Below are 11763 nucleotides of genomic sequence, written 5' to 3'. Positions count from 1 at the left end.
CCCCGGCGGCGCTGGCGGCGGCGGCACCTCCACAGCGGAGCCCGCATTGCCCACCGCCGCCGCGGCGGCGGGGTCTGCCCCGCGCTGGGTCACCTCCTCGGGGGCGAAGCCGTTCATACCCGGCGCCACTGCCGCGGCCGGCGGGATCCCGCCCCGCACCAAACTTCCCCGGCGAGGCGCCGCGGCCCGGCGGGGGGCTCCCCGCTCCCTGCCTGCCTCCCTTCAGCGGCAGCACCGGGGCACAAGTCCGCCCTCGAGGGCGCTCAGCCTACTCGTCGCGGGAAGGACTCTCTCCGCCAGCAGCCGCCGGCCGAGCCCCGCGACTACCGGAGCGGCGACGGCAGAGCCCCGCGGGCCGCCCCACTTCCTCCTTCCCCCCCTGTCATGTGGAGACTCTTCAGCTGTTTCCTATGTAACAACAGCAACCTGCCGCCCCGCCCCGCCCGCCCGCCGCGCATGCCGGCTGCCGCGCTCGGCCCCACGGGAAGCGCAGTCCCTGCCCGGCCGGCGCGGCCGCATTGCCCGCGGCCCGGGCTTCGGCGCGGGGCAGGACACGCTGCGGCAGCCGCTTCTTTTTCCCCGCGCCGCGCTCCGCTCCCTTTCCCTCCCAGTGTGGAGGCTGGGCCCGCTGCAAAGCCCCGTGTGTCAGCCTCTCTTTCCCCCCTTCCCGCGCCTCCCCGGCGGCTCCGCCGTGGGATGTGAAAGGGCGGCTCCGGAGCGTGTCGCGGGTCGGAGCTGCCGCTGGCCCGGCCGAGCGCGTACCCGCGCTCCTGGCGACGCGCGGCCGGCGGCCTGCGCCGCCTCCTCCCGGCTCTCGGCGCTGTGCCGCAGCAGCTCCCCCCGTTCACTTGTTCTCGCTCTAGTGTTTCAGCCGCAGCCGGCGCTGCTCGTTCCGGATTCTCTGTCTCCTGCCTTCCCTCTCGGCCTCTTCCTTCCCTGCCTCGCTGCCTCCTTTCTTTTCCGCTTGCTGCCGGCCATGGCTGGCAGCGGCTCCCGGCGCGGGCAGGCGGGCTCTGTCGGGGCGCTCCTGCCCCTCCGCCTGCGGGAGGCAGCTCCCCGGGAGCCGCAGCGCAGCCGCCGGCTCTGCGGATCCCCAGAGAACCAACGGAGCTCCGGCCTTTGTCAGAGCTGCTTTTACAGCACACGTAGTCAGGGCTCCGTCCTGCGTTCCTGTGGCAAAGCCCTCTGAAGACAAAGGCGATTTACAGTGCGACTTGCCAGTTTTGTCATTTAAAAGGACTTTTTGTTAGTGAAGGTGACTGTAACAACAGAAGAGCCTTGAGAATGCAGAATTATTTTCGCTAATGATGAAGCAAGAGCTTGCTGTGCACATGGCTAGGTAAAATAGACACTCTGAGAATGCTTGACAAAAGCAGGTATTTTTAGGTTTGAGGCTTTGCAAAGCTACATAAGAGATGCGTTGGCATCAAGTCATTTAACAATTCAGCTGTTGACAACAGAGTGGCAAAAGCAGCAAGCTCTGATCTACTGTCCTTTCAAGCACATTCAAAGGAGGCACAAGGAAGGGAGAGGTTTTGCTTTCCCTTTGAACTACCGCAAATATTCCTTTAAATCTCAGAAAACGGCATCTGAGCTGAGCGTGCTCAAAGCGCAATGATTTAATCGCTGAAATATTTGACCGTATCCCTTGCTGTGCATTTCCAACTGGAAGAAGGAGAGAAGTAGCAGGGAGGCTGGTGAATAATTCAAGGAGACACAGATCCTGCGTAAGCCAAAGTTCTGCGTGAGCCGGGAACACGATTATAGAGCAGTTTCAGTTTGTGCTGCAGATGGCTCCTTAATCTGGTTGCGTAACCGGGTATTAGAGAGGAGGGTAGGTCCCACTGCCGCGACTGAATGAAGGATACAGTAACTGAAGCTGCACTGAGCGTAAAGCCACTGCAGCTATCCACGAGGCACGTTTTAGTGATTAGTGAGGGAGAGTTGGAAAAAAATACTGAACGCTGCTTTGTTATCAGCCAAACTGAAGACTGTATAATACCTAGGTTTAATTCCACGCTCTGCTGCTGAACAATCTCAGGCAGCAAAGGTTTAACTCACTTTTTTAGTTTATTGTGATTTCAAACTTTCAAAACCTGTAATAATATTAAGATAAAAATGAACAAAAACCCCAATAACAATCATAGCAGACGTTAAAATCTGGGAAAAGTGGGACAAGGGTGAGTTCCAGGAATTCTTCAGTGGAAATCTGGGTCATGAATAGCAATTTCTAGACTCTTGGACTATGTCTTTTGAGGTCCTTTTGGTTTTTGTTTGTTTTTTTTTTCAGATGGATTTGACCTCACTGTGAGCATAAAATATGTCTATCTGGGTCTGGCTGCTGTTGTTTGGTTTGATGGAAAGATCACTTGTGCATTTTAAATGTTTCTGATCCTCTTTGTACAGTTTGGGAGCAGTTAAAAGCCTGATTATGTTACCCAGCCGTGCTTGCCAAGATGCTAATTTATAAGCGTAATTTCAAGTAAAGTAGTATCATAGTTTCATGATTAGGTCATGATAAGAGAGTCGTGGGACTTAGAAAGATGGTTCGGTTTCTCCTGTAAGCTGCTCCTTTTCACACCTGTGCCTCCTTGTGCCCATAAAAACATTGCTGTGGCTGCACAGCAAACTCTATTGGGTTACAACTAGGCTAGCAACAAGAAAAATAGTTTAGATTTAATCCTGCTCTGCTTTCCTGCTCAGTTGCAGGGTGCCCCAGCACACAGAATGGTGCAGTGGAAGGGCAGGATTGTGACTAGGGATGATCGCCTCATTTGGTATGAACGCCTGCTTACAGTAACAAAGAAATCACGTCACTTTTAATCTTGCATCACATGTGGGATGGAAAATACAAAGAGCTGCAGCTACATGGGCTTATCAGACAGTATGAAGCTTACTACAAAAATGGATTTGCAAACTTTCATGAAGCTTGGACTACATGAAATAAAAAGAAAAATCATTGTGGATTATGTTGTCTAAAATGACAACTTTTTAACATAAACTCTAGTACTGGGTACTGTAAGTAGTCAGATATAAGTAAGCATGTATGCGGGCGTATTTTAAATAAACACAAAAACATGCAGCATTGCAACCATATCCTGATTAAACTTCAAAAATTAGATCAGTTTGAAGGAAGCAGCAGCTCCAAACCAACTACCCTGTACATGACACGTCACTAGTACTCACAGCAGAGCTGAGTAGTACAGAAGACAGCAGTAATCTTTATCTCTTGGGGGTGCCAAGAACACAGCATGGATGACTTGTGACATGCAGAAAGAGCGGGAGCTACAGCATCCCAAAAAGTCTGAATTCACAGCTCCCAGGCTCTGAAGTCAGCAGGACTCAGTGGTCCCTCCTGGCACCGAGGCAGACCAGGCACAGGTGGGAGCCCAGCAGCTTGTTCTTCTTGGAGATGCCATATGTCCCAGCTCCTGTTAGCTTTTGATTGATGTGTTTTGTAATTTGAGAGAGAAGAATGATAATCAGATACATCACCTCAGATATATTGCAAGCACATTGCAAACACGTTACTCGTAATCAATCCTGGAAGATAAATGCAGCTCTTGCAATTTTTTATGCATTTCCATGGCATAAAGTTCAGCTGGAGAGGATGATTTCCTTCCCCAGCAGGTATCATTCACTTGAAGTCCAAGGGTACGTTAATGCACTTGTGTTCAGCACCTGAGATTATCCTGTTAGCAAAAGGAATAATGAGGAAAACTACTGGTATACCTTTTTCCTCAGCAAATACACATTTTATTTGTTGTATATTATAACTACTTCAATGAAAAAAGATTCCTTTAAAGCACTTGAGAAATTCTACAAATTCCACCACACCCTGGTCATTTTAATAAAGCAACCTATTCAATAAGCAAGCATTCATGGACCGTGATAAGGAACAGTGACCAAATCTCTCCTTCCTTAACAGAAACAAGTGCTACTAATTTTATTTTTCCCTTTTTTTCTGATTTTTAATAACTCATTTTCCTTTCCCACTCCAGCACCACCTAACCTGCTACTGCCTGTTGCTCTGCTTCCAATTTATGGTCCAAATTTGTTAAAGCATAGACCCAAATACTGGAACTAGCCTACAGACTATATATATATATATATATACTTCTTTACATGTTTTAGGCTAGGATAGTTAAAATTTAATTTCAGATAATAAATTGTATAACAAAACCTAATCCGTATTAGTAGTACACATAGACCTCATTGCATATGGTTCAAGAAGTACAGTAATACAAAAAAAAAATCATAACTTTAACCAGAATTATCTCCAGGTCTGAATCCAGGTGAAGCCAGTCTTTCCTTTATAGGCATTCAGCCTTGTACAATGGAAACTCAAAGGCTTTTATCAAAAGATTTAAAGCAGTAAAGAAGGTCCAAATTGACATATTTTATTTTAATAATAATTTAGGATTAAAACTGATAAACCCATGTACTGTAAAAGCTTTAAAGTTTTATGATACACTCCCCTTAATCGTTTGGGCAAATTTTCTTTCATAATAAGCCATTAGTTACAGGAAGCATGAGAGGATCTTCAGGTAGAAGGCATCATTCTTATGTGCAAAAATGATGTTATGTTCTTTGTTAAATGTACTTGACAAATTGTTCGCTAGTGGACTTAAACAATGAAGGATGTGTTAGGAGAGGGAGCTCAAGCACAATGACCACACAGAAGCAGAGAAGGCAACCTCCAGCTTTGCCTTAGGTGCCCCTCAGTTTCAACACCCCTCCTCCTCCTCCTCAGAAGCCTCCACTGAACCCAAGTGCACCTCTCTCTGCTTCACAGTCACTGATCTCTTGTTCATCCAGGTTGCTCTAATTAACATTTTGTTTCACATTATGAGATCGCACAGTTAGAAAGAGACTCCATTAAATCATCACTCATGTTCTTCAGAAATATAAAGTAGCTATCTGAAGCATATTGTATCACCCCCAGAGGTTATGTGTAATGCAATAAAAATTCAACTACTAGTAATAGACCAATGTAGTATATTGCTTAAGAATTATTTTTCAATCCATTGAAATGAAATTAAAACTTGCTCAGATTTTTTTCCCTGTAAGATTAACTGTCATATCTTTTCAGTAAATTTTGCTGGTCTCTAATGCACTCTTGATACTACAAAAAGCACTGTACATAGTGTACATACTGTACTCTGTGCTACAGTCTTGCATTTTGTGAGCTACTGTTTTCTTGTTATAGAAATTCAGATCTGACAATGGCTTTAACCTCTGGCTTTGTATAACACATACTACACCATCATCAGATTTCAGGTTTTGTCAGAGGTTTTTTCAGGTTTTGTCAGAGGATCCTGGAATCTGCAGGGCTCTGTTACACCATCACATCCTCTTCTGATACATACTCGTTTTACAGAAAGGAAAACGAGAAAGTTCTGCAGCCTTAAGAGCCTCTTTGAGTGCCCTTGTCTTTGCATCTCTAGGTCTGACTTAGCTCTAGTTGAAGTTAACAGCAGGTTTTAAGTGCCTCTTGAGAGCAGGTGAACACTTCTTCCACCAAACCATCAGTTAGATACTTGGATTCCCTCAGTAAAAGCAACATAGTCTGATACTAATGCAGACACTTTCATAAAATAAAATTAATAAAATTTCACATGTGTTCGGGATTTAAATGCTTTCCTGATGTCCTGCAGAGCTCCTTCTGGATAAAAGATACAGATAAGGCTTATATTCCAACAAACTCAACCTCCCCTGTTACTGTAAAGTTCTTTAGCAGTGTAGAGTAGGGTATGCAATGGGGTGCTGTAAGGAAATGATACATTTATATCACCAGCTGCTGGAAAATCCCATGGGAACCATGGCTAAAAATGAGACTGATGATTCAATCAACAATTTCAAAACTTCATGAGTTTTCTTTCTAGCCTCAGATCACCCATGTATCCTGTGGTCATTTCTATGACACACATCACAGCACCAGTTGCCAGAAGTAACAGAATAAATTATTCCCAACAATGTCTACATTAACAATGATGCATGACCAACACTTGAGACCCATTTAAGTTTAATGAGACCCATTGAAATTAATTTAAGCTTTTCCACTATCTGGATGCAAGACAAAGACCAGTATGTTGATGAATATCACAGTGCTTACAGGGTACTTGGTTGTTACCAGCCAAACCTGCTTATTTTTTACTTCCTCTTGCAGCCCATGACACACAGCCTTGTCAACCCCCACTACTGTCATTCCCAGAAGACTTTAGAGCTGCAGTGACATAGGAAACAGATTCTACTGTCAGGTTCAGCCTCGTTTTAAGTTTCTAGCCCACACAACCACAGAAGGAAACAGTTCCTTAGACTGGACAGAGGTATGAACAAAACATTCTGGTTTGTCCATATCTGTAAGCCACCATGGGTTGACAGGATTTCATTCTGGCAGCAGCAAGCACCAGCAGCGACTGTCAAACACGACTGATCAGAAGCTGGACTGTGACTACAACCTCTGTGGATCTCCTCACTGGATGTCACACCTCCAGGGCAAGATGGAGTCCAACCCTTTGTCTCACAGCTTAGATGGAGAAAAAAGTTCTCAAACTATTCTCTCCAATTCACAAAAGACAGAACAATTTTATTGGCAATTAAATTCCATTTCTTAAGAGTAAGTTGTGTATATGTTTCAGGCAAAGTACCAATGTTTAACAACACTGGAACAGTTTGGGGCGGGGAGGGGGGGGTGTGGAGAAAAGAATAGAAAGTTTTTTACCCATTTAAACCATATTCTTGCTGTAAATAAGGGCTATCCACATTTTAGAGCCCCTCTAAGCTGCCTGTGAAACTTTCCAATATTTAAAGACAAACTGCTGTTTTCTTCTTATACCTGTAAAGAAGGATTAGCAGTAGAGCAAAACAAAGAACATTTTTAAATACCTTGAGGGGAAAATGTTGCATGAGTATTGCTTTGAATGTAAAAAAGAAAGTGAGGGAAAGCCAGGTGAATAGAAAAGCAAAACCATTTTTAAAAAAGTTAAAAGCTTGTACACCCAATGCAAAAAAAGTTACTGTCAAATTAAGACTGAAAAAGTTCAGGTAATAATTATTGTAATCAGGAATTGCCATTGTTCCTAATATTATCTGTGTTAGAGATTTGCTGTGTTTATTTCTTAACATATGACTGCTGCAGTTTCAGCCTGTGCTCTGCAGCTGTCCCGGACAGTGTCTCGTGCAGGCTGCCTTTGTTTTAGGGACTGGGTACACAGCACAAAGTCAAAACAAGCTCCTGAGCTTTCAGACTAACCCAGCCTGGTGTAACTAACACAGCTGCATTTGCCTATGAGCTGCTTAACTGGTTATGCAGGCTTTACAACGGCCCACGTAATAAAACCCTAATGTTTAAAGGGTAAATATATTTCATTTTTACAACATACAGATTATTTACATGTTATACAACACCAAAAAAACTTCTGATACGTTATCTTAAATGCAATTCTTTAAGATATTGTCAGAAACACCAGTTGCATAAACTTTTAGGCAGCAGCAGTTATATGTGTTTTTATGAAAGTACAAAGAAAATAACTGCTTATAACTGGAACACTACAACAAAATAAGTTTTGTATTGAACTTAGATAAGCAGTAGCTTAAATAGTTTTGATTTCTGGTTTTCGTCCTAAAGGTCCATATATCTAGTGAGAGATGGTCACAAAAAATAGGCCTAAAACATTGTTGCTGTCTGTAGACTTTGTAATCCACATTAAAAGGGTTTTCAAAGCACTGACCTACTTAAATGTTTTTTGTGTCTTGAATTTTAATCTTTTTTTCTGCAACAAAGAAACCTGCTGATTAAAGCTAAATTTGCTTTCTTTCAACATCTTCCATTCCTATTAGTGAAGTTTGGTTTGATTAAAACAGAGAGCAGTTTTACCTCACATTCATTATTCATCCACTGATTTTTCAGGTCCGGAAGAAGAAATTGCCTATCACTCAACAGTAATAACTTTCCAAAGCAGAATTTTACTGCCATTAGGCTACATTAAGGCATATTCCATAAAGGAATTTGGCTATTAAGAGATTTTCTGGGAAGTGACAGTAGACCTTCCTTATCCAGCTCACTGAATTAAAACTGACAGCATCACTACATAAATACACCAGAATGCAAGTTTGGTCAGAGTTAAGGTCACGCAACTGCAGTTTGCAATCTCCTCAGCTGAACAGTATCTGTTGTAATGGATCCACTGATGATTTAATTCAAATAAAAGGCCTTTGTTCCTTTCTTCCCTTGCTTTGTCCACAGTGACACCACTATCCCGAAAAGCTCTAGAAGCAGCCCACAGAAGCCAAGAGGTAGAGTATGACAGTATCACTCCAATCACACATTTTTGTTGTCCGTGACATACTTTTCTTCAAATCCATTTCTCAGCTCTGTAACCCAGTCTCACCCATCTGGTCTTTTCTCTATCTTCTATCCAGCATTTCTAGCCTCATTGCTTATCTCTCCTCACTTGCAGTTTACTGAAGATTAAGCCGAGTTAACAATAGCACCCCAAATTTTGGGGCAGATTAGACACTCAGAAGGGCTCAAAGCCAGGGAGCTATAAAACCCAAGAGTCATTTCATGAGCAGAATTATTCACACTGAAGTAACTCCAAGTCCTGGAGTTTATGCTTCTTCCCCACAACTGTCATGCACATGTGGTTAATAAATTAACCACGCGTACCGAGCAAAGTCAATACTGCACAGATCACTGCTTTAGAAGAGTAACAGTGACTGAATCTCTGGAGACACAAATTGTGTTTTTGTCTGAAAAGGAACAGTGTGGAGCAATGAAAAACAGTGACAGCTTATTATGGAAGCAGAGAAGTGCTTTTCCAGGCACCAGGGTGCTGGAAGGAAGGCACAGCTTTGGGAATGACAAGTTCCTAACATCAGCATTCCTGTGTGGCAGGGCTTTCAGCATTGGCACTGTTGTGGGAAGCTATCATGTTCAAGCATGGAAAATTCTCAATACTGCCTTCCTTGTTGGAGGACAGACAGATGTTACTTTGGTTTCTCATGTGCCCTGTGTTGGATGAGACAGCATAATACAACACACTATGGGTCTAGCAAAGTGTACAAAAAAAATTTCTTCTGCAGGTAAGAAAATTTAAAAATCCTAATTTCTTTCTTAAAGCATTTGATTAAATCATTTGAAAGGCAGATCTCATTTTTTCCCATAGCAATAATTACACTTTCCCACCCCACCTGCTTTTCCACAATAATTTTCTTCATTCTTAAGAGCAGATATAAAAACAGATGCAACAGCAGAAGCCTTACTGCAATTACATCACAAAATTTCCAAAGAGTGTTCCAAAGTAATTTTTTTCCACGAATGTGCTATATTCATGTTTAAAGTGTGAAAATATTAATAAAACTTACCTAAAACTTTCCCCCCCCCGCCCCAATAATTGACAGAGAGTGTCTAGGTCAGTCTGGCAAGCAAGGAATGCTTTTACACCACAGACACCAATGGTTGTGCTACGATTCACACCAGTATTGTAAAATTGTAAAATTCTACCATCTTTTACAAAATTGCTTTATTACAAGAACACGCTTCACAAGTAGCTTTTATACAGAGGTGGTTCACCACAAAGTAAATGAGTGATCTGGCAGCTTAACTCATGAAATAAAATAGTGCTTTCCATGTAAAATATGAAGTAAAAGCATTTTCTAAGCCACATGACAAAACAACTCTGCAAAGTGGACAGACAGACCTACACAGAACTCAGTACCATAGAGACGAGAACATTAATTTGCTACAGAGAAGCAGTGGAATACAGCAATTACAAGCCCAAACCAGAATATGAAACATTCCCCATGTAAATGGTTATTTTAGGAGGTAAGGAAGGCTAAGCTTTATTTGTATGCTAAACACTATCAAAAGTAATAGCCACATACGTGATACAGGGTTTTGAATAAGTGGCTTGTGAAGGCTTTGACATCTGCAGAGGGAACGCATAATCTGTGGGTTGCTCTGTTAATTTACCTCCCAATTACCCTCTTCTGTAGCAGATTTTGGCTTTTAGGGCTGCAGTTTGGGCAAACACACAAAGCTTAAAATGAAACAGGGATAAAGGAGGCATTTACTACCACATTAGTGAACTGTTGCACATGAACCTGTACTTGTCAGAAGGGAAATAAGAAAAGCTTGAAGAACTGTTCCTGATAAGTGCTTATACTAAGCAACTCTGAATGGGGGAAGCTGGAAATCAAGACATTGACCCCTCTCATACATGCAGCTACTCAGTACTCTCACACAGCTCAGGGATTTGTTTTTTCTTACCATTGAGGAAGATTAACATGATGAAAGTTCTACTGAAGGCACCGCATCTTCAGTAAACAAAGTAATAACCTGCTTCTCACTAGGGCTATAAACTACACCTGAAAAAACAAGGGTGTTAAAAGCCACTTAGATTACTAAGAATACTTATGCAAAGGAGAGAATTGGATGAAAATAATTAGACAGAAGAAAACCAACGTCAGCAAAAGCAGTACAGTGTAGTTTGGGGTCACATCGCAGTACACGTGACTGTACGGAAACTTCAGTTTTCTCCCCAAACCCAAAGTGCCAGATTTGCTGCTAGCGGCACACTTCAAAGCAATAATGCAAACCATGGGCGTGGCTTGCATTAAAGCCTCAATTCGACCGAGATTGGGTCCCAGGCTTTCCACTGCTGCAGCCTGCGCTTTACAGAGAGCGCCAGGCTCGGGGAGCCGGCACCTTCCCGTCCCAGCGCCGTGCCTGCCCCGGCCCGAGTCGGGAGCACACCGCTCACAGGCGGCCCCGGGCTCTTCAGGGAGCAGGAGCTCTCTCTGCCCAGGGACAGCTACAAACCAGACACTCTCCGTCCGGGGGGAGCCGGGGGCGGGCAGCCCCGCAGCCCCTGCCCCGCGGCGGGCCGGGCCGCTTGGGGCACCCCCAGAAACGGGGCCCGCCTGGGGTCGAAACCCAACGTCCAGCCCAGTTTCACAGCCAGCCGCTGCTGCCAGCCGCACCCCCGCCCCACGGCGGGAAGGACAGAGGCAGAGGGCGGCGCTGCTGCCTCGGCCGCCCCGGGCCGGGGCAGGCGGCGCTGAGGGAGCCGCCGCCGGCGGCCCCGCTCCCTTTGTATGTTTAAACCACGCTGCGGCCCCCGCGCTCCGCCCAATCAGAATGGTCGCTGCCCCCGCCGGCCAATGGCGAGGGCCCCCGCGGTTTTTTAAACCATCCCTCTCCCCCAATCGCCGCCCAGCGCGCTCCGCCCAGCCCCGCCCCCCGCTCTCCTCACCCCAACCGGTTCCAACGGGTATAAGCGCCAACGACCCCCTCGCGCTCGACCTAGCCCGGGAGTAGCTCGGCCGCTGACGTCAGAGCGGCAGACAGCCAATGCCGCCCGGCCCCCGCGCCAGGGGGCGGAGCCTCGGGCAGTTTGAACGTGCGCGGCAGCCAATGGGCTGCGGCGGGGGGCGGGCTCTCGGGCGCCGCGGGTCGGGTTGCTGTGGCGGGCAGTGCCGCGGAAAACAAGAGGCGGTAAGTGCGCGGCCCGGCACCATTCGGCAGCAGCGCCTGAGGCAGCAGAGCCCGCGCCGCCCGCTCGCCCAGCCAGGCAAGGCCCGCGCGCCCGCGGAGCGCCAGCGCCGGGAGGGACGGAGGGAGAGCGGGGAGCAGCGGGCACCAGCGGCGGTGCTGGGCGCAGGGGCAGCGAGGGACACCCGCGGCGGGCGGGCGGCACGGCCGGGGCTGAGGGGAGGATTCCCGGCGGGCGGGTGGGGCCGGCGGGGCGGCGGCGGCTC

At 46.1% G+C, this 11763-nt stretch overlaps 2 protein-coding genes across 3 annotated transcripts in view; one reads left to right on the top strand and one right to left on the bottom strand.

The window, feature by feature from the left end:
* SAP30 (Sin3A associated protein 30) overlaps positions 1–454 on the bottom strand; it is a 7137-nt gene extending 6683 nt beyond the window's left edge. The window contains exon 1 of the mRNA XM_039700249.1: positions 2–454. Within this exon, the coding sequence (XP_039556183.1) occupies positions 2–117 (116 nt within the window). The 5' untranslated portion in view covers positions 118–454. The remainder of the gene's footprint in view (position 1) is intronic.
* Positions 455–11425: 10971 nt separating this feature from the next.
* The window catches only part of HMGB2 (high mobility group box 2), a 2257-nt gene continuing 1919 nt past the window's right edge, over positions 11426–11763 (top strand). Inside the window, exon 1 of one of the 2 annotated variants that reach the window (XM_039700250.1) lies at positions 11426–11576. The gene's annotated coding sequence lies outside the window, so the exon portion shown is untranslated. The remainder of the gene's footprint in view (positions 11577–11763) is intronic. The other variant, XM_039700252.1, reaches the window with a different exon arrangement.

Source organism: Passer montanus, unplaced genomic scaffold (genome assembly GCF_014805655.1).
Source record: "Passer montanus isolate IOZ18808 unplaced genomic scaffold, ASM1480565v1 scaffold14, whole genome shotgun sequence".
Classification (NCBI taxonomy): domain Eukaryota; kingdom Metazoa; phylum Chordata; class Aves; order Passeriformes; family Passeridae; genus Passer; species Passer montanus.
This window is presented reverse-complemented; position numbering and strand designations above follow the sequence as displayed.